Source organism: Podarcis raffonei, chromosome 18 (assembly GCF_027172205.1).
Source record: "Podarcis raffonei isolate rPodRaf1 chromosome 18, rPodRaf1.pri, whole genome shotgun sequence".
In the NCBI taxonomy this organism is placed as follows: Eukaryota; Metazoa; Chordata; class Lepidosauria; order Squamata; family Lacertidae; genus Podarcis; species Podarcis raffonei.
The window spans coordinates 10,826,440-10,852,634 of NC_070619.1; the positions used below are offsets into that span (position 1 = coordinate 10,826,440).

At 48.4% G+C, this 26,195-nt stretch overlaps 1 protein-coding gene across 1 annotated transcript; it reads left to right on the plus strand.

Moving 5' to 3' along the window:
- The first annotated feature begins 1,781 nt into the window (after window positions 1-1,781).
- Window positions 1,782-25,972, plus strand: FZR1 (fizzy and cell division cycle 20 related 1). Its single transcript, XM_053372662.1, has 14 exons — window positions 1,782-1,851; window positions 7,432-7,606; window positions 8,989-9,114; window positions 9,950-10,013; window positions 10,963-11,090; window positions 12,102-12,184; window positions 12,813-12,996; window positions 15,308-15,373; window positions 16,436-16,538; window positions 19,783-19,967; window positions 21,882-22,115; window positions 23,407-23,511; window positions 25,005-25,097; window positions 25,911-25,972. The coding sequence occupies exons 2-14, from the start codon at window positions 7,538-7,540 to the stop codon at window positions 25,950-25,952; spliced, it is 1,482 nt and encodes a 493-aa protein (XP_053228637.1). The 5' UTR covers window positions 1,782-1,851; window positions 7,432-7,537; the 3' UTR covers window positions 25,953-25,972.
- Window positions 25,973-26,195: the final 223 nt, after the last annotated feature.

Consider the following 26,195-nt stretch of genomic DNA (forward strand, 5'->3'; position numbering starts at 1 on the left):
AACAGAAAAAAGCTATTTTAGCAGCGAGGGAAGTGGGTATGTTGCTTTTGTGGGTGCAGGGATTTTTCTTTTTTAATGAAATAAAAAACTTTTAAAAACACAGACCTCCCTAAGTAATTGTCTGATTTCGAGTCTGGGATGAAACTTGCATCTGAGTTTGCATCTGAGCCAACAGCACACCATACAAATTTCGTTTAAATAGTGCTTGCTTTTTACCGTAAGAATTGCCCTTAATTTTTATGGTGGGGTCGCAGCTTGCATCGACGCGGAAACCACCCAACAGTTACCTTAAAACGAGTCACGTTGACGCATTTAAACTACATATCGAAAGAGGTGGTTTTGCAAGGATAATATTCCCCAACGTAGTTTATAGACCCCACTCCCTTCCCAAAAAAGAGAGGCCGTTTTAAATGTATAACTGAAAATCAAATTATAATTAAGAAAAATAAAAGATCGCATTGGCAATTCGCGGTGTGATCCTTTACCAACAAAAGCCTGCCTATCAGTGCTTCGTCCTTGCAAATAATTGAGCTCTTACCATAACTGGATAATGATATAAAGTGTTTTGAAGGATAAATGATGACTCACATCCCACCTCTGGAAAAAAAGGTGAATCTACAAACAGGTTAAAGGAGTTTTCTTCCATGTTCTTGCTGTAGGCTTCTAAATGGGAGTTTACTTATTATTTTTAAAATAGGCACAGGGGCCTATGCCTTCCTTTTGCTCTGGAAAGAGCTGTTGTTGCAAGGACAGATTGTGCATACTGCATATATATATGCATACTGCATATATATATATATATGTTATTTTTAAAAAATAGGGGAGCGATTTATCTCCCGCTCTTCAGCAAGCAATCTTTCCAAAAAAATAAAATAAAATAAAATAAAATAGCAACAGTATAGTTGTTTTATGAAATGGCTGTGGTTGTTGCATGTTCTTCTAAAATTGCTTTGAGTTGCTTTATTATAGGAAGCGACTCATAAACGGAATCTTTAAAACAACATTATAGAGGTTCCTTTGAGCATGTGCAGAGTGCCGACGGATATAATGGCTGTAATCGGCACCATCTCTCGACGATTCCTGGTGTCCCGGCCTTCCTTATTTAGCTTGCCAATTACGAAAGGCGGAATAAATACGCAGCTTAAGCAAACCGCCCATTTTTTTTGCAAGGAGGGCGTTGTTTTTAAAGCGTCGCCGTTTTTAGCTCTCGAAACAAGACCCAGCTTGCAAAGCAAGGAGGACTTTGCCTGTGCATTCCTAGCCAAGCCTACTCAGAGCAGCTAGTCCTTTTGCATTCAGTTATGTAAAAAACCACTTTTTTGGCTGAAAAAACATCTATAAAAACAGCCCTGTGTGTCCAAAATGCTCTAAAACAAAATAAATGGACTCCTTGGGAAGCCCCACCCTACATTCCCTGCGTCCACTTTGTTTTGTGTGGTGCACGTTTTTAAAATATTTTATTAAGTTTATTCGTTTTGTTTTGTTTTGGTTTTTTCCACGCGAGGCAGGCTCGGCGGGGCGCAGCTAGGCCGCGGGTTGCCAGGGGCAACGGCGACGCGCTCTTCTTCCGTCATCACGGCCCGCCTCCCTCCCTCCCTCCCTCCGCAGCGCTTGGCTCTTTCTTTTTTGTATTGATTCGAACGGGGCCAATGGGAGAGCGCTGGGGGCGGGGAGGAAAGTGACGCGGCGTTCCGGTTTCCCGTGATGCCCCGCGCGTCGGGCTCGCTGAGTGAGCTAGAGAGAGACGCGGTGGGCGGGGCGATGGGCGGGGCCACGCGTCGGGAGTGGGCGGGGCCGAGGGCAGAAGAGAGCAAGACCGACGCCATATTGGAAGGCTCTGGATGAAGGCAGGTGAGAACCTGGCGGGGGGGCAGGTTCAATTAATGGCCTCCCAGCCCCCCTTTCCCCCTCCCCCCACTTTCGGGGGGGGTTGGGAAGAGGAAAGCCCCCCCATAATTTTCAGCAGCAGAAGGGGAAGGGGGGGGGAAGAAAAGAGCCTATTTTTAATGCAATTGCTTATGGGGTGTGCGCCCCCCCCTGGAGGGAACCTTATTTTTAAATGGGGGGGGGTCTTCTATGGGGTGAGAAGCTTCAGAGGGAAGAGGCTGGGGGGGTGAGTTATAAGGCAGCTCCCCTCTCCTTCAGTGCTTTCCTGTAATGGGGGGGGGCTTTAAATCAGTGGGGAGGGGTGTTTTTTTGGGGGGGGGTTGTCTATGGGGTGAGAAGCTTCAGAGGGAAGAGGCTGGGGGGGTGAGTTATAAGGCAGCTCCCCTCTCCTTCAGTGCTTTCCTGTAATGGGGGGGGCTTTAAATCAGTGGGGAGGGGTGTTTTTTTTGGGGGGGGGTTGTCTATGGGGTGAGAAGCTTCAGAGGGAAGAGGCTGGGGGGGTGAATTACAAGCCAGCCCCCCCTCTCCCTCTATGGGGTGAGAAGCTTCAGAGGGAAGAGGCTGGGGGGGGTGAATTACAAGCCAGCCCCCCCTTTCCTTCAGTGCTTTCCTGTAATTGGGGGGGGGGCTTTAAATCAGCGGGGAGGGGTGGTGTTTTTGGGGGGTGCAAAGGTGGGGCATGGGAATTTCCATTTATTCTCACCACCCCATTCCCAGCTGCAGGGTTTGGGGTGTGCTTTAATACGGGGGGGGTGAATTACAAGGCAGCCCCCCCTCTCCCTCCATACTTTCCTATCATGGGGGGTGCTTTAAATAAGTGGGGAGGAGTGTTTTTTTGGGGGGTCTATGGGGTGAGAAGCTTCAGAGGGAAGAGGGGGGGTTAATTGTAAGGCAGCCCCCCCTTCTTCCATGCTTTCCTGTAATGGGGGGTGCTTTAAATCAGTGGAGAGGGGTGTTATTTTTTGGGGGGGTTGGAGAGGTGTGGGTGGGAGTTTCCATTTATGCTATCCACCTCATTTGCAGCTGCAGGGTTTGGGGGTGTGCTTTAATACGGGGGGCACTGTGTTTTGGGGGGTGTCCCCTGTTGTGTTTTTTGGGGGGGGTTGCTAATTGGGTGAGGAGACGGTTGATTGAGTGGGGGGGGGGGTTGGAAGATGTCCGTGTGTCCGCCCCCCCCTCCCGGTTTCTCATAGCAGGGTTGCAGAGGGTGAGCCTGTGCTTTAAGTGGTGTGCCGGGTGGGGGGGGAGCTGTAAAAAATTGGGGAGGGTGAACCTGTGCTTTAATTTGGGAGGGCTGTAATAAATTTTAATAATAATAATAATGTGGAGGTGTCTTCGGGAGAGCGATGGGGGAGGAACTAATTAGGTGAGTGGATGAGAAGGAAATGGGGGGGGTCGATTGAAGGGCCCCTCCCTGCATTTTCTGTCATGGAAAGGGTATTATTGTGGTGGGGTGGAGCTGAGTGGGTGAGGAGAAGGTCTGGGTATTTTTTTGGGAGGGGGGCAGATTTGAAGACCACTCAAATTCCCCAAACCAGGGATTGAGAGCCCGTGCTTGAATGCAATGAGAGAAGAGGTCTATTATTTGGGGGGGGGCTCACTGGAGAGATGGGGCAGCAAGGGGGGCATGGAGTTCTCCCCCCTCCCTTCCATGTGACAGATAGGCTATTAATGGGGGGGGGGCGAGCCTTGCTTTAAAGCAATTGAGAGGAGTACTATTGAGGTATCTTTTATGGGGGGGAGGCAGGCTAGAAGGGGGGGCACATTTGGATGAACAGACGACGAATGGGGAGCCAGGAAAACAGCGCACCCCTTTAATATGGGGCTTCGTGTAAGGGGAGTGGGGGTTCTGTTATCGCGGTCGCTCTTTGCGGGGAGACTGGACCTAATTGGGAATTCGGTGGGCGGGTTTATTTTTCGGGGGGGGTGTCCACTCCCCAATTTTATTTCTCTCCGTTAAAAAAGGCACTCATATCTCCTTTTACCTGTTCCCCATTTTCCTCCCCTGCAACTGGGGGGGGGGCGCGAAGTCTGTGCTTTAAGGTAACGGAATATTTTGGGGGGGCTGTTCACTGGAGGGAGGCAGATGGGTCACCCAGTTGCATTAGCAAAGTGGGGGGGGGCTTCCTTTACTTTAACATAAAAGTGGAAGAGCTATGGGGGGGGAGACTTTATTGCAGCAGGCAGGTGTTTCATTTTGGGGGTGACTTAATAGGGAAGTTGGAGGTTCCTTCCTATTAGTTCCCCCCCATCTATAGACCAGCGAACCCCCATTTCTTCCGTGGTGAGGGTCTGATCTGTGTGTCCCCCCCCCCCACGAAAGGGGGAATTGTGGGGGTTCTGGGCACCACAGTTCAAGAAGGACACTGAGAAACTGGAACGTGTCCAGAGGAGGGCAACCAAAATGGTCAAAGGCCTGGAAACGATGCCTTATGAGGAACGGCTAAGGGAGCTGGGCATGTTTAGCCTGGAGAAGAGGAGGTTAAGGGGTGATATGATAGCCATGTTCAAATATATAAAAGGATGTCACAGAGAGGAGGGAGAAAGGTTGTTTTCTGCTGCTCCAGAGAAGCGGACACGGAGCAATGGATCCAAACTGCAGGAAAGAAGATTCCACCTAAACATTAGGAAGAACTTCCTGACAGTAAGAGCTGTTTGACAGTGGAATTTGCTGCCAAGGAGTGTGGTGGAGTCTCCTTCTTTGGAGGTCTTTAAGCAGAGGCTTGACAACCATATGTCAGGAGTGCTCTGATGGTGTTTCCTGCTTGGCAGGGGGTTGGACTCGATGGCCCTTGTGGTCTCTTCCAACTCTATGATTCTATGATTCTATGATGCTTTAATGCAAGTTATGTACAACGGATAGCAGCTGCTGGAGGACCCAATTAGGAAGTTGAGAGTGGGGGGCTGCTGCTGCTGCCCCCTTCCCATTTATTTCCCTGCCCATAGTCCATTTAAAGCGCGCCCCCCCCCCGGTGCCATTCATTGGGTTCAAAGTGTCCCTGCTACAGAGGATAAAGGTAAAGGGACCCCTGACCATTAGGTCCAGTCGTGACCAGCTCTGTGTTGCGGCGCTCATCTCGCTTTACTGGTCGAGGGAGCCGGCGTACAGCTTCCGGGTCATGTGGCCAGCAGGACTAAGCCGCTTCTGGCGAACCAGAGCAGCGCACGGAAACGCCGTTTACCTTCCCGCCGGAGGACCTATTTATCTACTTGCACTTTGACGTGCTTTCGAGCTGCTAGGTTGGCAGGGGCAGGGACCGAGCAATGGGAGCTCACCCCGTCATTGCGGGGATTCGAACCGCTGACCTTCTGATCGGCAAGTCCTAGGCTCTGTGGTTTAACCCACAGCGCCACCCTAGGTACAGAGGACAGGATCCCGTAATTCCCCAGCCCCGGTCCAGGAAAATGCCCTCAGGGTATGGCTTTAATGGAGGCTGAGACAAGCCGCCACCTCCTCTATTTTCTGACTTGCACGATTTATTCTTTCTTTAGACCAGGCACGTCCAACAGGTAGATCACTGGACGTATGGGGTCAATCACTGGCTTCCCCAAGAAAGCTCAACGTTTTAGCCCTGTACCCCCCAAAAACAGGGCTTTCCTCCTCCACAAAAAAACTCAACACCTTAGACCCGAACCCCCCAAAAGGGCGTAGATCCCTGCCAGTTTTTAACTCTGTGAGTAAATCACAGTCTCTTGGGAGTTGGCCACCTTTAAAAGAATCTTTATTTCCAGTAACAAGGTGCCGAAATGCGAGGCTGCTTCTTTCTTTGTTTTTATTGCTTTGATATCCCATCTTTTGAGTTGTTCTAGGTTCCCGCCCCCCCATTTAACCCAAACAGCTACCCTCTCTGTAGGCAGACAGGTAAGGACTGGCCCAAGTTCACCTCCTGAGTTTCATGGCCAGGTGGGGAATTTGAACCCGGGCCTCCCCAGTTCCTAGTCCTACTCCAACCCTCTCCAATTAGGGCTGGGAAGATACCCCTAAGCCCGAAAATTATAGAGAGCTTCAGTGTAGAAACTAGTTAGCTTGGTGGACCAGTGGGCTCCACTGTCTAAAGCTGCTTTCTGTTTAAATCGGCCCCTTTATTCAGGACCTTGTGGACTAGAAAGTTGCTTCATCTCTAGCGGAATGACCGTAGTTTCTTAGGCGGAGCTCCCATTTATTCCCGTTCCATTCCGACTTGCGGGTTTGGAGTGTCCCGTAAGGAGTGCTTCAGTTTTTTATTGCTGGAGTTGCATTTTTTTCTGCTACGGGGAGCCCTCCTCGCTTTCGAAAATGTGCGTTCACAGCCATGGTTGCTGGGGAAGAGCTGTAACTCGGAAGCAGAACTTTGCCTGCGATAAGGTCCCATTTTCCATCACTGGTCTCTCCAGTAGAGACTCCTGTCTGCTTGGACTACTGCAATGCGCTCTCCGTGGGGCTGCCTTTGAAGGTGACACGGAAACTGCAATTAATCCAGAATGCGGCAGCTAGACTGGTGACTGGGAGTGGCCGCCGAGAACACTGGTCCTGAAAGACCTACATTGGCTCCCAGGACATTTCTGAGCACAAATCAAAGTGTTGGTGCTGACCTTTAAAGCCCTAAACGGCCCAGTATCCACGAAGGAGCGTCTCCACCCCCATCGTCCAGCCCGGACACCGGGGTCCATCTCCGAGGGCCTTCTGGCGGTTCCCTCCCTGCGAGAAGCGAGGTTACAGGGAAGCAGGCAGAGGGCCTTCTCGGTGGTGGCGCCTGCCCTATGCAACGCCCCCTTGACATTTCCTTGACATCTGAATGGAGGGCGCCACCACCAAAAAGGCCCTCCGCCTGGTTCCCTGTAATCTCACTTCCCTTTCAACTCTACAGTTCTATGATAAAAGTATTATTAGGTTCTGGTTAGTTTCTGGGCTCAGTTCAAGGTGCTGGTTTTGATCTGTGAAGTGTCAGAATCTGATGACTGCCTCTGCCTACTTAACTGGGCCTTCTCGGTGGTGGCCCCCGCCCTGTGCAACGCCCTCCCGTCAGATGTCAAGGAAATAAACAACTATCTGACTTTTGGAAGGCATCTGAAGGCAGCCCTGTTTAGGGACTTTTTAAGTGTTTGATGTTTTATCGTGTTTTTAATATTCTCTCGGGAGCCGCCCAGAGTGCCTGGGGAAACCCAGCCAGATGGGTGGGGTAAAAATAATAAATTATGGTGATGAGACAGGAGAGCCGCTACCAGTCAGTGTACTGAGTTATAGCATATTTAAGAGCATGGTGCTGATGATGTCAAGGTTGCAGGTTCAATTCCCAAGTGCGAAAGCTGCATATTCCTGCAGTGCAGAGGGTTCGACTGGATGATCCTCAGGGCTGCCTTCCGACTCTGCAATCCTAGGTCTCCCTTGGGAGGTTATGGACTCTCCTTCCTTGGAGGTTTTTAAGCAGAGATTTGGTGGCCATTTGTCATGGATGCTTTAGCTGAGATTCCTGCATTGCAAGGGGGGTTGGACTGGATGACCCCTGGGGATCCCAAACTGCTGTCTTAATGTGCTCCTTCCTTTTTCCTCCTCCCCCCCCCCAGCACTCCCTGGACCTCCTGCTCTCCATGAACATCAGGGCGTGAGGCTGTAATAAGGCACTTGGCTCCCCTTCTCTCCTTCCCCCCGCGCCCCTTGACCGCTTCCACCATGGATCAAGACTACGAAAGACGCCTTCTCCGCCAAATCAACATCCAGAATGAAAACATGATGCCTTGCGTAAGACTTGCAAAACACTACTAACCCATGTTGTTGTTGTTTAGTTGTGTCCGCCTCTTTGTGACCCCCTGGACCAGAGCACGCCAGGCCCTCCTGTCTTCCACTGCCTCCCGCAGTTTGGTCAAACTCATGCTGGTAGCTTCGAGAACACTGTCCCACCATCTCGTCCTCCGTCGTCCCCTTCTTCTTGTGCCCTCCATCTTTCCCAACATCAGGGTCTTTTCCAGGGAGTCTTCTCTTCTCCTGAGGTGGCCAAAGTCTTGGAGCCTCAGCTTCAGGATCTGTCCTTCCAATGAGCACTCAGGAGTGGTTGGATCTTCTTGCAGTCCATGGGACTCTCCAGAGTCTCCTCCAGCACCAGAATTCAAAATACTAAACCGTAGGTTACGTAAAATGCAATCCTGGTTAACAACACACACAACCTAACAGGCTGTTTTTGGGCTATGTAACTTCTGTTTCAAACAGAATTCAACATACAATATCTCGCAGTGTGTAATTCCATAGACCAACACATCATATGTAAAGAGAACATATCCTGAGAAATCAAAGTCCAATGGATGGTCAGGTGATAAAGTCCATTCAGTTCCTAAATTGGCATAATGGCAATAACCACAATATGGTATGCTTATCTTATCTTACCTTATGGTGTTGCCCCAGAACAGGCATAAGCAAACTCAGCCCTCCAGATGTTTTTGGACTACAATTCCCATCATCCCTGACCACTGGTCCTGTTATCTAGGAATGATGGGAGTTGTAGTCCCAAAACATCTGGAGGGCCGAGTTTGCCTATATCTGCCCTAGAAGTCTTCCTAGAAAACCTCTGAACCAGTTTTTGCCTAGCTGAAAATGTGGTGTCTCTGAGCTCTGATAACGCAACTTTTCCACTGTGCTTTATTGAAAGCAAAAAAGTAATCATTTCCTTAATAACAAATCAAACTATTTATTTAACTAAAACAATAACATTATAGCATATGTATCCATGTTTGTTAACGGATGTGGTTAAACAATAAAAAACAACTGAGTTTCAGCACACAAACAAAATCTTATTTCCTGATGAATAGCCTTTGGACTGTAATGTAACTTAAACAGAAAACCTTTAGAAAGATTTCTCCTTCCCCCAAAAATCTGATTTTTGGGGGAAAAAAATTTAAAACAGAAAAAATCATTGATTTTTATCCACCCTGGGCTCCACAGAATGGAGGGAAAGAGGAAGAATTCTTCCTACTAGTTTCTCAGAGGGCAGGTGGTGGGGTCAGAAAAGCAGTAAATCTAAAAGTTTAAGAAACTCCGTTCCAAGTTGAAACGACGGCGGTCTCTCTTCTGATGACGGGGACGTGTTTCTCTGTTGCCTGATTTCTCGCCCCGACACCCACAAATTGCAGGTTGCCGACATGAGGAGGACCCTGACGCCTTCGAATTCCCCCGTGTCGTCTCCCAGCAAGCACGGCGACAGGTTCATCCCATCCCGAGCCGGGGCAAATTGGAGCATCAGTTTCCACAGGATAAACGTGAGCGTCACAAGGAAGTCCCCTTGGCCGTTTGGGGTTTTTTTACAGTGATACCTTGGTTCTCAAACTTAAATCCGTTCCGGATACTATCGTATTTATTTTATAGTGCGGTACATTGATCGATTAGGGATCCGGGTGGCGCTGTGGGTTAAACCACAGAGCCTAGGGCTTGCCGATCAGAAGGTCGGCGGTTCGAATCCCCGCGATGACAGGGTGAGCTCCCGTTGCTCGGTCTCTGCTCCTGCCCACCTAGCAGTTCGAAAGCATGTCAAAGTGCAAGTAGATAAATAGGTACCGCTCTGGCGGGAAGGTAAATGGCGTTTCCGTGCGCTGCCTGGTTCGCCAGAAGCGGCTTAGTCCTGCTGGCCACATGACCCAGAAGCTGTACGCCGGCTCCCTCGGCCAATAAAGCGAGATGAGCACCGCAACCCCAGAGTTGGCCACGACTGGACCTAATGGTCAGGGGTCCCTTTACTTTTACCTTTACATTGATTGATTAGGGACGCGGGTGGTGCTGTGGGTTTGCTGATCAGAAGGTCGGCGGTTTGAATCCCCGCGACGACGGGGTGAGCTCCCGTTGCTCGATCCCTGCTCCTGCCAACCTAGCAGTTCAAAAGCACACCAGCGCAAGTAGATAAATAGGTACCGCTCCGGCGGGCAGGTAAACGGTGTTTCTGTGCGCTGCTCTGGTTCGCCCGAAGCGGCTTAGTCATGCTGGCCACATGACCCGGAAGCTGTACACCGGCTCCCTCGGCCAGTAAAGCAAGATGAGCGCCGCAACCCCAGAAAAATGATTTGCACCATCAAACAAGCCCTCATTTTCTACGCTTCACAGGAAAACGAAAAGTCCCCGAGTCAAAACAGAAAAGCAAAGGATGCAACTTCAGACAACGGCAAAGGTAGACCTGAACACCTGCCTCTTAAAAATTATTATTATTATTATGCGTCTATGTTCTGTGTTTGGATAGACTGCAAGGTTTATTTCCGTTCAGCGAAAAGAGGAGGGTCCCTCAAAGCAAAATAACTGCCGTGTTGTTTTGGTTTAGCTTTCACACGCTGCAGTCCATGTCATCGCAGGAGGTTATGCCATAATAGATTTCTTAGTCTCTATAAAGAGTCCTTGTTGGTTCACCACCAGCCCACCCTGCAAAAGACTATCTCTTTATTTTGCCTCTCCTCATTGACTTGGTACTCCTGTTTGCTACGGTTGTAACTGTTTTCCACCTTCCCGTTTTGACTCTCTGGCACCCTATCTGCATAACCTAGCAATTCCAAAATATAGATGCGCTTTTACCCTCGCAAGATTGAATGTCTTGCCCTCGGCTGGACTCGATTCCAACAGATCCCACACGAAAAACTCTTCTTTCCCTGCGGAGACGGCAGTCCCGAATCGGTGGCGCATGCCCTTCTGGCTTGCTCTCTTTATAAAGACTTGAGGAATGAGATTATCACCCCTCTTTGATTGTTGGACTACAATGGAACTTAAATAGAAAATTTTCAGAAAGATTTTTCCTCCAAAAGCATTTTATCTTAAAAATCCGATTCAAATTTAAAAAAATCTGATTTAAATTAAAAAAAAATCCGATTTAAATAAAGAAAATCCTATTATTATTATTATTATTATTATTATTATTATTATTATTATTAAAAAGTCATTGATTTTTATCCACCCTGATTCTTTGCATCAGTAAATGCTTTTGTCGTGTAAACGTATACCCTTGTGTCCAGATTATGGTGCTTTAAAAAGACTCTTTAAGCAAGGAAAAGGCAGGGGCCATGTGTTTGTGTTTTTGTTTTATTTTAAACGAGGCTTGACTTTGAAGTCCCCCGCTTCTCTCAACCCCGCAGATGGCCTTGCGTACTCAGCCTTGCTAAAGAACGAGCTCTTGGGGGCCGGGATCGAGAAGGTGCAAGACCCACAGACGGAAGACAGGAGGCTCCAGCCCTCCACGCCGGAAAAAAAGAGCCTTTTCACGGTATTTGATTTTTTCATCTGATTGGGGGGGCGTTCCACAGGGCAGGCGCTACCACCGAGAAGGCCCTCTGCCTGCTTCCCTGTAACCTCACTTCTCGCAGGGAGGGAACCGCCAGAAGGCCCTCGGGAGATGGACCCCGGTGTCCGGGCTGAACAATGGGGGTGGAGATGCTCCTTCAGGTCTACTGGGCTGTTTAGGGCTTTCTTTTTTTCTTTTTTTATAGGATATTTATTAAGATTTTTTTAAAATTTTACAATAAAATGAAAAAGAAGAAAAAACAGATAAATAACAAAAATACAGAATAAAGAAAATTAAAAACACATAAATTTTCAGTTGCTTATTTTCCTTTAACTTGTTTCCCGGACCTCCTCATACCTCCCTTTTTTGTATTCCACCACAAATTGTTAGTTCAGCAAATCCTTACCATTATATTATTACCTATTTATAATCCTTTTTTTCATATTCTCTTAAAGCATTACAGCTGGAAACCACTTAATTTCAATCCAACATCATTCTAACACTCATTAATTTTACAATATTTCTGTAGATAGTCTTTAAATTTCTTCCAATCTTCTTCCACCGACTCTTCTCCCTGGTCTCGGATTCTGCCAGTCATTTCTGCCAATCCTATATAGTCCATCACCTTCATCTGCCATTCTTCCAAAGTGGGTAGATCTTGTGTCTTCCAATACTTTGCAATAAGTATTCTTGCTGCTGTTGTGGTGTACATAAAAAAAGTTCTGTCCTTCTCAGTGGTGGCTCCCTGCTTGCAGAAAGCCATCCCTGGGGAGGCACACCTTGGTTGCCATCGTATCTTCATAGGCTCCAGGCCCAAAAAAAGAAAATAAATTCCTTTTCCGCCAGGGTTTTGCAATTTAATAATCTGTGGTTCCCTTCTGTGGGTGCGGTGCATTAGCGCTGCCTGTTTAATAATATGGATCTTTTATTTCTTTAGAACACTTTGAGCTTTATGTTGGGTTTAATGTGTGTGCTGCCTTCTCGCCCGTCCAGTACTCCCTCACCACAAAACGCTCCAGCCCGGACGACGGCAACGAGGTCTCCCCCTATTCTCTTTCGCCCGTCAGCAACAAAAGGTTGGGCTCCCTTTTTTAGCGAAGTGTTTTAGGAAACACAACAATGCAGGGTGAAGGTTTTCCTGCAGGGGATGTTATAAGAAAAATACTCCTTTTCCCTTAATGGGGTACCCAAGAGCCTGTATAGAGTCCTTAAGTAGGTTCCCTTTCTAATTGAGGTTTTCCAGGAACTATCCCAAGGGATGCGGGTGGCGCTGTGGATTAAACCACAGAGCCTAGGGCTTGCTGATCAGAAGGTTGGCAGATCGAATCCCCGCAATGACGGGGTGAGCTCCCGTTGCTCGGTCCCTGCTCTTGCCAACTTAGCAGTTCGAAAGCACGTCCAAGTGCAAGTAGATAAATAGGTACCACTCTGGCGGGAAGGGAAACGGCGTTTCCGTGTGCTGCTCTGGTTCGCCAGAAGCGGCTTAGTCCTGCTGGCCACATGACTGTGGCTTAGCGGTATATATAGCCAAACCACCGACTCTGCAGCCGCCCGGTTTGAAAGAGAAAATGATTTAGGCCGATTTGATTTAGATCGATTTGATTTAAATCAAATCCACCCTTTTTGGAGGGAATAATAATGCTTCCTCCTTCTTCACACCTCCTCCTTCTTCCTCTTCCCCAATTTCCCACGCGGCCAAAACAGCCAAAAGCTGCTACGGTCTCCTCGGAAGCCCACGAGGAAAATCTCCAAAATCCCATTCAAAGTATTGGATGCCCCGGAACTTCAGGACGACTTCTACCTAAACCTGGTTGACTGGTCATCCCTTAACGTTCTCAGCGTCGGCCTCGGAACGTGTGTTTACCTGTGGAGTGCCTGTACCAGCCAGGTAAAGTCCTTATTTTCTTACGTTACAACCAGGGCCATATTTAGGTTTGATGAGGCCCTAAGCTACTGAAGGTAATGGGGCCCTTTATATGTCCAGCTGTCCTTTGTCAACAACAAATTGTCACCGTTTTTTGTGTTGGATATGTGCTATAAGGTCATTTATGGACCTAATAAGGTATCTCAAGCCACTTGTACATCACCAAATATGTATTTTATCAAAGTAATTGTTGAACTGAAATACAATTATATAAATACAAGGTACCACCGTATACAGTGATACCTCGGGTTACATACGCTTCAGGTTACAGACTCCACTAACCCAGAAATAGTACCTCGGGTTAAGAATTTTGCTTCAGGATGAGAACAGAAATCGTGCAGCGGCAGCAGGAGGCCCCATTAGCTAAAGTGGTGCTTCAGGTTAAGAAAAGTTTCAGGTTAAGAACGGACCTCCGGAACGAATTAAGTTCTTAACCCAATGTACCACTGTATACAGAAATGAGCAAAGCAGTGATATTTTAGGGAGCAGGCGGGGCCCATGACTTACATCCTAGGAGCCTACACAACACAAAACACTGTTGCTGTATGTAAGTTTTATTTTATTTCTTGTCTTATATTTTGGAAATGTACGTCCAGTTTTTTTCCCCCTTTAAATTTTTTTGGGGCCCCCAAGAGAGTGGGGCCCTAAGCTATAGCTTGTTGAGCTTATACGTTAATCCAGCACTGATTATGAAACAAACCAAAAAACAGCTATTGGAAGAAAAAACTCGCCCTTTCCAGAGACATGGTGTTGGATAACCTTCACCTTTGCCTTCCTCTCGCCTCTTTCGAATTGACCTCTTAACGGGAGGCCCGGCAAAATCTTCCAGCCCTCGCTTGAGTCTGCCTGTTGCTTCTCTGCCTGAGTCCCTGCTCCAGAGGCTTTGTGGAGGGAGCATGTCCCCAAATAGCAACGCCTGCCTACAAATTGAGGGTTCTTCCCGATAGCAGATGAACTGTGTGCGGCATATATATATACACGGTGGAATCTCGGTCGTCGAACGTAATCCGTTCCGGAAGACCGTTCGACTTCCAAAACGTCTGACAACCGAGGCGCAATGGGCGGCCAGAAGATTCCAGTGGAGAAATCGAGAAATGCGCCTTGGGAGTCGTTCGACTTCTGAGGCACATTCGAAAACAGAAGCAATTCTGGGTTTTCAGCATTCGAAAATGGAAACATTCAGCTTCTCAGACGCTCGAAAACTGAGTTTCCACTGTGTATATATTTTAATCAAACCTGCTTAGGCACAAAAGTGTTCTTCCCCTTTTTAATTTTCCAAAATAAAGAAAAAAGGCATTTCTAGCAGTTGGTGGGGACGCGGGTGGCGCTGTGGGTTAAACCACAGAGCCTAGGACTTGCCGATCGGAAGGTCAGCGGTTCGAATCCCCGCAATGACGGGGTGAGCTCCGGTTGCTCGGTCCCTGCTCCTGCCAACCTAGCAGTTTGAAAGCACGTCAAAGTGCAAGTAGATAAATAGGTACCGCTCTGGCGGGAAGGGAAACGGCATTTCCGTGCGCTGCTCTGGTTCGCCAGAAGCGGCTTAGTCCTGCTGGCCACATGACCCGGAAGCTGTATGCCGGCTCCCTCGGCCAGTAAAGCGAGATGAGCGCTGCAACCCCAGAGTTGGCCGCGACTGGACCTAATGGTCAGGGGTCCCTTTACCTTTGCCTTTAGCAGTTGGTGGCCCATTGCCCTGACCCAGCAGGCAGGCCCTTATGTATAATGAAACTCTTGTTATTATTATTACGGTCTTATGCTTCCTTGCTGGGGACGAGGCTGCTTGTGGGAGGCCTACGACGTCAACGGCCTCTCCTCCTTTCCCTCCCAGGGCCTTCTCCTTTTCTCAATCTTTTTTTTTTAAATAAGATATTTATTAAGATTTTTTAAAATATTACAATAAAATAAAAAGAGAGAAAAAACAGATAAATAACAAAATTACAGAATAAAGAAAATTTAAAAACACATACATTTTCAATTGCTTATTTTCCTTTAACTTGTTTCCCGGACCTCCTCATACCTCCCTTTTTTGTATTCCACCACAAATTATTAGTTCAGCAAATCCTTACCATTATATTATTACCTATTTATAATCCTTTTTTTTTCATATTCTCTTAAAGCATTACAGCTGGAAACCACTTAATTTCAATCCAACATCATTCTAACATTCATTGATTTTACAGTATTTCTGTAGATAGTCTTTAAATTTCTTCCAATCTTCTTCCACCGACACTCCTTTTCTCAATCTTTCTTCCCCGTCTCCTCTCTTTCTCCCAAGGTGACCCGGCTGTGCGACCTCTCCGTGGAAGGCGATTCCGTTACCTCCGTCGGGTGGTCTGAGCGGGTGAGTACGCCGTTGGGTTTCCGCCGAAGCGCAGCGGTTGCAAATGGCGGGCAGGGCTGTGATGGCGAGGCTGGGGGGGGGGGACCCTTTGTCCCGGGGCTGAATGTGGCCCTCCAAGCTTTCCACCTGGCTCTCGGACGTTCTCACCCTTTGCATCCCTTCTCTGGCATAATGGGGACCTGCCAAAGCTAGATGGCTTTCAGGCAAAATTTATACGATCTCTGCTGCAGGTACCCAACTGTGTCCCCAACTCCATACTTCCGTTAGAAGCTGGTGAATGCCCAATTTCAACTAAAGTATGGTGGGCTGCCCTAAAACATTGGCTCAGGATTTCAGGGTTTGATCTAGGGAAGGGTTTGTACCAACGCCTGACCAATGAGGAATTTGTCAGCAAATGGCAGAAAACCATGGCTAAAAAAGCCACCTCTATCGCTCTGTCACCCCCACCCCAACTGTATTACCTGGGTTATGAAGGCGCCCTAAAGATGTTAAAGCAAAGATTATGGGATAATGCACACAGTGACTTGCGATCTCGATCACACGCAGTCTGCAGTCCGCTGGCAGTAGGGGTACAATATGGGCATGTCTTTAAGTTAACATCTTACATTAAAAACCTGACAGTACCAAACTATCGAAGGCTTTTCACCAAAGCCAGACTAAACGTCTTTCCTTCTGCAGTGTTGAGAGGAGTTCCCTACCAGGACAGACTTTGCTCGTGTGCTCAAGACATTGGTTCCATAAAACATATTTTGTTGCACTGTGCGAACGATGAGCAAGCCAGGGCTGAACTGATACTACCCTTGCTGGTACCTTTCCCGGGAAAATCAGAGGCTCACTATGTCAGGTTCCTATTGGAAGACCGGACAAATGCTAGAACATTAGCAGTGGCCAAGTTTTTATCGGTGGTTGCAAGAACCAATGATCCCTATATTCTGAACAAAATGCTTGTTTAACCTGGAGGTAGGCTGTCTGAATTGTGCATTGCTTTGTAATAGTTTGTTGGGTCTCTGGGCCGTAATAAAGATTGATGATGTTGATGATGCATCCCTTCTCTCCGATTAGGGCAACTTGGTGGCGGTCGGGACCCACAAGGGATTTGTACAGATTTGGGACGCCGGGGCCGGCAAGAAGCTCTCCATGCTGGAAGGGCACACAGCCAGAGTAGGTAAGGAAATCCTCCGGAAAAACCATCTCTCAAAGGACCTGTTGATGGCATTTTACCATTGCACTGTGGAGAGTGTATTAACTTATGGTCTGTGTGTGTGGTTTGGCAGCTGCACGGCCAGGTGAAAAACAATGCTGTCCAGGGCTGTAAAGACTGCAGAGAGAATAATTGGGTGCACTCTTCCCACCTTGGATCAAATCTACGCTTCCAGGTGCCATAAGAAAGCGGCAGAGATAGCGCAGGATAGTGCGCACCCCGGAAATGATCTCTTTCAGCTTCTGCCTTCTGGAAGAAGGTACAGGGTTATAAAGACCAGGACTAGCCGCCTGAGAAACAGTTTCTACGCAAATGCAATTCTGGTTCTAAACGCAGCATAAGGGGTCTCTATAGTATAGTGTATTTTAAAATGGGGTTTCAGAGTTTTTAGGGGGTTTTGAATGTTTTATGTAGTTTTGTAGTAGTTTTATGTAGTTTTGTAGTAGTTTTATGTAGTTTTTGAATTTCATTGTTCTGCATGGGACAATGACAATAAAGATATCGTATATCGTATCGTATATCGAAAGTGGGGCAAGCAGAACGCGGAAACGGAACGCCGATTTCCTAAAAGCCCCGTGCGAAGCCCTGCAGAAATAAGAATATTAATAGTAATTTATTGCAGTGGTACCTTGGTTCTCAAACGCCTTGGGACTCAAACAACCTGGAACCCAAACACTGCAAACCGGGAAGTTAAGTGTTCCAGTTTGTGAACTATTTTCGGAAGCCGAACGTGCTCCGTTTTGAGTGTTCCGCTTCCGATTTGAGTGTTACGCTGAGGTCTGTCTGTCTTTGCTATTTATTTTGCATTTCTGCGGTTCTTTATGTTTTGTTTTGGTGACTGTGTGGAACCCAGTTCAGCTACTGATGGATTGTGTGACTGCAGTACACTGTTTATTGCTTTCGTTTCATGGATCAACGGTCTCGTTAGATAGTAAAATCCATGTTCAATGGCTGTTTTAGGGGTTGTTTTCAAAAGTCTGGAATGGATCAATCTGTTTTGCATTGCTTTCTATGGGAAAGCGCGCCTTGGTTTTGGAACGCTTTGGTTTTGGAACAGACTTCCGGGACTGATTAAGTTTGAGAACCAAGGTACCACTGTATTCGTATCCTACCCATCTGACTGGGTAGCCCCAGCCACTCGAGGCGGCTTCCAACATCAATAAAAACATAATTAAACATTGGAAAGCTTCCTTATATATGGCTGCCTTCTGGTGTTCTTTTAAAGGTTCTATAGCGACTCATCTTGACATCTGACGGCAGGGCGGGAGCCACCACCGAGAAGGCCCTCTGCTGGGTTCCCTGTAGCTTCGCTTCTCTCAGGGAGGGAACCGCCAGAAGGCCCTCGGTGCCGGATCGTAGCGTCCGGGCAGAACGATGGGGGGTGGAGACGCTTCTTCACTGGGGAGACAGACACATTTCACCAGGGAGAACATACAACACACACAGAACTACCACCGAGAAGGCCCTGTTCTGGGCAGCCTCAACACCACCAAGAAGACCTGTGTGTTGGAGGGTCTAAGAGTGATAATCCGTTTCACTGGTGGTTCTGCTGCTGGTGGCTTAACTCTGGGTGGGTCGGAGTGTTTGTGGGCATGCTGTGACCTCACAGAAGCTCAGCCAATAGCAGCAAGGGAGGCTCAGCAAGCGGTGGGCGGTGTTTCTAACAAGCAGGGGCACACGGGCGCTCACTGATGGTGCCAGGGTGTTCAGTTTCCCTGTGTCTGTCTGCATCTCTTCCTCCCCGTGCCTCCCCAGAAACTCCAGCGGGTGCAGAATGCCGCGGCGAGACTCCTTACGGGGTCCTCGCTGCGAGATCACATTCACCCAGTGCTCTACCGGCTGCACTGGCTCCCAGTGGGGTACAGGATCAGGTTTAAGGTGCTGGTTTCAACCTTTAAAGCCCTATACGGCCTAGGACCCTTGTACCTACGGGACCGCCTCTCCTGGTATGTCCCACAGAGGAACTTACGGTCTTCAGACAAAAACATCCTGAAAGCCACAGAGAGGTTAGGCTGGCCTCAACCAGAGCCAGGGCCTTTTCGGCCGTGGCCCCGATCTGGTGGAACGCTCTGCCACAAGAGACTAGGGCCCTGCGGGACTTGACATCTTTCCGCAGGGCCTGCAAGACAGAGCTGTTCCACCAGGCCTTTGGCCAGGGCGCAGCCTGACCCCCTCCTTTGGCAATCTTCACAGAACTTTAGCCTAATGGTTGCCTTCAATTTGATTTGAATTAATTTTATAATGAAATGATTTTAGAATGTTGTACTATCTTATTGTTGTTAGCCGCCCTGAGCCCGGCTTCGGCTGGGGAGGGCGGGATATAAATAAAATTTATTATTATTATTATCAATGCTCCAAACTGGGAGGGGTGGCTAACACCCCAGAGGACAGGATCACACTTCAAAACGACCTTGACAGATTAGAGAACTGGGCCAAAACAAACGATGAATTTTAACAGGGAGAAATGTAAAGTATTGCACTTGGGCAAAAAAAATGAGAGGCACAAATACAAGATGGGTGACACCTGGCTTGAGAGCAGTACATGTGAAAAGGATCTAGGAGTCTTGGTTGACCACAAACTTGACATGAGCCAACAGTGTGACGCGGCAGCTAAAAAAGCCAATGCAATTCTGGGCTGCATCAATAGGAGTATAGCATCTAGATCAAGGGAAGTAATAGTGCCACTGTATTCTGCTCTGGTCAGACCTCACCTGGAGTACTGTGTCCAGTTCTGGGCACCACAGTTCAAGAAGGACACTGAGAAACTGGAACGTGTCCAGAGGAGGGCCACCAAAATGGTCAAAGGCCTGGAAACGATGCCTTATGAGGAACGGCTAAGGGAGCTGGGCATGTTTAGCCTGGAGAAGAGGAGGTTAAGGGGTGATATGATAGCCATGTTCAAATATATAAAAGGATGTCACATAGAGGAGGGAGAAAGGTTGTTTTCTGCTGCTCCAGAGAAGCAGACACGGAGCAATGGATCCAAACTACAAGAAAGAAGATTCCACCTAAACATTAGGAAGAACTTCCTGACAGTAAGAGCTGTTGGACAGTGGAATTTGCTGCCAAGGAGTGTGGTGGAGTCTCCTTCTTTGGAGGTCTTGACAACCATATGTCAGGAGTGCTCTGATGGTGTTTCCTGCTTGGCAGGGGGTTGGACTCGATGGCCCTTGTGGTCTCTTCCAACTCTAGGATTCTATGATTCTAGGTGCCCTGGCGTGGAACGCGGACCAACTCTCTTCCGGCAGCCGGGACCGGATGATCCTGCAGAGAGATATCCGAACGCCCCCCCTTCAGTCTGAGCGCCGCCTCCAAGGCCACAGGCAGGAGGTCTGCGGGCTCAAGTGGTCGACCGACCACCAGCTCCTCGCGTCCGGCGGGAACGACAACAAGGTAATAATAATAATTGTAATAATAATAAGATGATGGAATTTTCGGAGCTAGCCGACCTAACCGGAAGAGTCCGCGACCAGAAGGAGGAGGAGTAGCAGGAAGAGTGGAATAGATTTAATGATTATTTAGTTAAATTTGTTAAGTTAAACTAACTGAAAATAGCTTTTCAGATACCTAATGGGCTTAGGATTTTATTTATGTTAAGTGATGAATTAATATGTTTTAATTCCATAAGGTGAAGATCTAAGGATGTTAATGTTTTAAGTTAAATTTCATAAAAATTGGGATTTGGAAAACCGTTAAAAGGACATGCAATGAAATTCAACCACGGGGAAGCGAGGAAGTCACTTAACAAAGTTAACAACTGTAATTTTCAATAAGGCTATGATTTATGTTTGTTTGTCTTGTGTGTTTGTTTATTTGTTTATAATATTGTGAAAACTAATAATTTTTTTGGAAAATAATAATAATTTTTTATTTATACCCCGCCCTCCCCAGCCAAGACCAGGCTCAGGGCGGCTAACAACCAGTAATAGAAACAAGTTGATTAAAATGCAATTTAAAAGATTAAGATACAAGATTAAAACAAGTAGGGTGCAATCTCTTCATAGGAGGAGAAAGGAAAAAGAAAGAGGGGGAGGGAATCAAACTGATTCTAAGCCAAAGGCCAGGCGGAACAACTCTGTCTTACAGGCCCTGCGGAAAGAGATCAGATCCCGCAGGGCCCTGGTCTCATGGGACAGAGCATCTCACCAGGCCGGAGCCAGTGTTGAAAAGGCCCTGGCTCTGGTTGAGGCTAATCTAACTTCCTTAGGGCCCGGGACCTCTAGGGTGTTGCTATATATGGACCTTAAGGTCCTCCGTGGGGCATACCGGGAGAGGTGGTCCCGTAGGTACGAGGGACAGTTGCCGTGGAATTTTACTCAGTATTGATCCAGAGCAGATCCCAATGTATATTTAGCAGAGTAACACTAATAATCAATCAATCTTTAGTAAGGTCCAGAGACACAACAAATTGTTACAAAGCAATGCACTATTCGGACAGCCTACCTCCAGGTTAAACAAGCTTTTGTTCAGACTTAAAGATAGGGAACATCGGTTTGCAACCACCGATAAAAACTTCTCCACTGCCAATGTTCTAGCGTTTGTCCGGTCTTCCAACCTGACATAGTGAACCTCTGATTTTCCTGTGAAAGGTACTAGCAAAGATAATGGATGATGATGATAATAATAAGAAATAATAATTAATTGATTATTTATATCCTGCCCATCTGGCTGGGTTTCCCCAGAATATTCCAACAGAATATTAAAATACAATAGTCTATTAAACATTAAAAGCTTCCCTAAACAGGGCTGCCTTCAGAAGTCTTCTAAAAGTCAGATAGATGTTTATCTCCTTGACATTTGATGGGAGGGTGTTCCACAGGGTGGGTGCCACCACTGAGACGGCCCTCTGCCTGGTTCCCTGTAACCTCACTTCTCGCAGGGAGGGAACAGCCAGAAGACCCTCGGAGATGGACCCCGGTGTCCGGGCTGGAAGATGGGGGTGGAAAGGCTCCTTCAGGGATACAGAGCCGTTTAGGGCTTTCAAGGTCAGCACCAACGCTTTGAATTGTGCTTGGAAACATACTGGGAGCCAATGTAGGTCTTTCAAGACCGGTGTTATATGATCTCGGCGGACGCTCCCAGTCACCAGTCTAGCTGCCGCATTCTGGATTAGTTGCAGTTTCTGGGTCACCTTCAAAGGTAGCCCCACGGAGAGCGCATGGCAGTAGTCCAAGCGGGAGATAACCAGAGCATGCACCACTCTGGCCAGACAGTCTGCGGGCAGGGAGGGTCTCAGACAAAACTCTAGTTCTGTCACCCCCTGCCCGAAAAAAGGCTGCTGGTGACAGCTCCCTCTCTCCCCTGTAGCTCCTCGTGTGGAACCACTCCAGCCTCAGCCCAGTCCAGCAGTACACAGAGCACCTTGCGGCCGTCAAGGCGATCGCCTGGTCCCCCCACCAGCACGGGCTGCTGGCTTCCGGCGGCGGGACGGCGGACCGCTGTATACGTTTCTGGAACACGCTGACCGGACAGCCTCTGCAGTGCATTGACACCGGGTCGCAAGTCTGCAACCTCGCCTGGTCTAAGCACGCCAATGAGCTGGTAAGGGAGCCCTCGTCCCCTTTGTGTTTCCCCCTACCCTTCGCCTGCCCGTCCCCTGGAGGGCTGGCACTTTATTTTCCTAGTAACTTAAAGGTAAAGGTAAAGGGACCCCTGACCATTAGGTCCAGTCGTGGCCGACTCTGGGGTTGCGGCGCTCATCTCGCTTTCCTGGCCGAGGGAGCCGGCGTACAGCTTCCGGGTCATGTGGCCAGCAGGACTAAGCCGCTTCTGGCGAACCAGAGCAGCACACGGAAACGCCGTTTACCTTCCCGCCGGAGCGGTACCTATTTATCTACTTGCACTTTGACATGCTTTCAAACTGCTAGGTGGGCAGGAGCAGGGACCGAGCAACGGGAGCTCACCCCGTCATTGCGGGGATTCGAACCGCCGACCTTCTGATCGGCAAGTCCTAGGCTCTGTGGTTTAACCCACAGCGCTACCCGCGTCCCCCTAGTAACTTAGGCGGGTTTATTTGGCAGGCTGCTTTAGGGGTGCCCCGGCCCCATCAGGCGCAGGGGTAAATCTGCCTCTGCTTCCTCACCTGGGCTCAGTACAGCTTGTTCCTCCTCTGCTTTCCAACATCACAGTGTTAGCCTGGTGATATTCCTCCCTCCCTCCCTCTCTCTCTCTTTCTCTGTCTTCTTTGGCGATCCCTCGTAGCCGAGTAAGATTGTCTTCTAAAACAGGGTTTTAGCAGTGAGTCCGTAAGTGACTATGGAGGCCAATTCTGGATCCCCACGTCCTTCCACAGTGGGGACATTGGTTTCCGGGCGGGAGTTGATCCCGGTGAGGGTTTGCCAAGCGTGCCTTCCTCTTAGCACGCTTCTCCCTTGCGTCCTGAGTTCGAGTGTCTTCAAAGCCCAGGAGACCTTTGGGAAAGGCTGTTCTCCAACTGGAGCGCTCACAGGCCAGTGTTTCCCAGTTGTCGTGTTTATACTACATTTCTTTAGATTTGCCTTGAGAGAGTCTTTGAACTTCTTTTGTTGACCACCAGCATTACGCTTTCTATTCTTAAGTTCGGAATAGAGGAGTTGCTTTGGAAGACGATAATCAGGCATCCGCACAACATGACCAGTCCAACGAAGTGGATGTTGAAGAATCATCGCTTCGACACTGGCGATCTTTGCTTCTTCCAGTACACTGGTATTAGTTCGCCTGTCTTCCCAGGTGATGCGTAAAAATTTCCAGAGACACCGTTGATGGAATCGTTCGAGGAGTTGTTGATCCACCAGCGTTACACTTCCCATTTTTTCACATACTCCTATCTCTCCCTCTCTCTTTTTCTCTCTAGGTGAGCACTCACGGATACTCTCAGAACCAAATCCTCGTCTGGAAATACCCGTCCTTGACTCAAGTCGCAAAGCTAACCGGGCATTCTTACAGAGTCCTCTACCTGGTGAGTAACTGTCCCCCCCCTCCAAAAATAAACCCCTCTCTGTGGAAGTCTTTTTGGCCTGTTGCCTATGCGTGCATTGTTGTTGTTGTTCGCTGTTTTCTTTTTCCTTTGTTCTGGGGTATTTTGAATGCAAAAGCAGCTCCAAAATCTGAGGCAGACTGGGTAGCTTTTTTTGGGGGGTGTCCATCCTTTGCAGCAACCTCCCTCCTTCTCAGAAACATTCCCTGCCAGGGAACTGAGGTGTTCCCAAAGCAAAGGAAGGATTGAACTCGGATTAATAAGAATACACAGAGAGGCTTGAACCGGCAAGACTCTGGGAAGGGTGCGTATAATAGTCTCTGTCTGTGTGCCTCCAGCACCTGGCCCAGGTCGTTTTATTCACAAAAGAACTTTTTACAGCGTGAACCAATCAGATTTCTTCTGAGCATTTCAACAAACCCCACGTGGGGACAAAGTTAAACTACCAAAACTAATTAAGCTCTGGGGTTGCGGCGCTCATCTCACTTTACTGGTTGAGGAAGCCGGCGTACAGCTTCCTGGTCATGTGGCCAGCAGGACTAAGCCGCTTCTGGCGAACCAGAGCAGTGCACGGAAATGCCGTTTACCTTCCCGCCGGAGCGGTACCTATTTATCTACTTGCACTTTGACGTGCTTTCAAGCTGCTAGGTAGGCAGGAGCAGGGACCGAGCAATGGGAGCTCACCCCGTCATTGCGGGGATTCGAAACGCCAACCTTCTGATTGGCAAGTCCTAGGCTCTGTGGTTTAACCCACAGCGCCACCCGCATCCCTTATGCAGGGATTTAGGATAGGCAAAATGAACCATGGAAAGAGAAGAAGGGAAGTCATTGATATTTTAAGGGAGTTTAAATGTGTATTCTGAATTGCAATGCAGAAAATTTAATACATATATAGTCCTTTTTTTCTTGTTTAGGGGTACTCTCATTTTCCTGTTCATATTGAATTACTGCCCCTCAATGAGGCCAAAGTTAGATTCACAAAATGGTTAGGTACCTGCAGAAAAGCTTTATACAAAATCAAACCATTGTGCCCTCCTGTCCCCATATTGTCTGCCCTGGCTGGCAATGGCTCTCTGGGGTTTTAGGCGGGGGGGGGCACGCGTTCCGCTAAATCTAAAGTTAAGGAGCTAGTCCTCATGGGCTTGAATGGGGAGAGCCTGATTTCCACGACTTGCTCTCTCACTGAACCATGGCCGTCCACCCCCCCCTCCAGTGTGGTGTAGTGGTTAAGAGAGGTAGATTCGTAATCTGGGGAACCGGGTTCGAGTCTCCGCTCCTCCACCTGCAGCTGCTGGGTGACCTTGGGCTAGTCACACTTCTCTGAAGTCTCTCAGCCCCACTCACCTCACAGAGTGTTTGTTGTGGGGGAGGAAGGGAAAGGAGAATGTGAGCCGCTTTGACACTCCTTCGGGTAGTGATAAAGCGGGATATCAAATCCAAACTCTTCTTCTTCTTCTCCTCCTTCCCTTCTGCAGGCGATGTCACCCGACGGAGAGGCCATCGTGACGGGCGCCGGGGACGAGACGCTGAGGTTTTGGAACGTCTTCAGCAAAACCCGCTCCACCAAGGTAACGGGGAAACGGGCGAGGAGGCGGGTGAGCGGGTTGTGGGTTACGAGTAACCGAAGCCAGACTGTGCAGCCGGGGTCCCCCTGTAAGATTCCATCCCTCGTGATTCTGAAATGTTGTCACCCGTCTTGTCTCGAGAGACGAGGCTACCTGGCTCAATTTACCGGATCCCCTCCAAAACCTTTGGTATGTCAGATCTTCGCATCTTCCACAGTAATCACAAGGCCGTCTGCAAAAGCTTTTTAGTTGTATATCCTACCATTATTCCTCTTATTGTCTCATTGGAACTTACATTTCTTGCCAGTACAGTGGTACCTCGGGTTACAGACACTTCAGGTTACAGACTCCGCTAATCCAGAAACTTGGGTTAAGAACTTTGCTTCAGGATGAGAACAGAAATCGCGTGGCGGCAGCGGGAGGCCCCATTAGCTAAAGTGGTGCTTCAGGTTAAGAACAGTTTCAGGTTAAGAACGGACCTCTGGAACAAATTAAGTACTTAACCCGAGGTACCACTGTATTCACAATCGGCACATTATTTGTCTCGCAGAGGCTCCTCTGGTTATGACGTCTGTGGCCCTGGCTGAGCTCTTGCAAATGCGGAACGTGTCGGAGCTTTTGGCTGGCCAACTTCCACTGGTTGATAGCGTCTCTCAGATGAGCAAACAACCCGTGCCTTTGTCCCTCCAAAGTGGGGTCAACTTTTTTTTATTTTCCTCTGTCCCTCAACGGGCATCCTCTTGTCCCAAGCCCTTGGCAACGAGTCACAGAGGGAACGCGACGCACCCGCTAACCATCCCTTCTCCTTCCTTTCAGGAGTCCGTGTCGGTCCTTAACCTCTTCACCAGGATACGGTAGAAAAGAGAACAGGACCAAGACGGAACAAGAGACTGTGCTTTGGGGTGGAGAACCACTAAACTGGCCTGCATGGGACCTCGGGCCGTCATCTCGGGGCGGGGGGAACAGGGAGGGAGTGGGGCAATGTGTCAAAAAAAAGAAGAGATATTCAGAGGTTGGGGGGGGACCCTCAAAAGATCCTTTATTAAATATCGTGAGTGTGAATGTTATCGGATGTTATTTTTGGGGGAACCCCTGAACCAA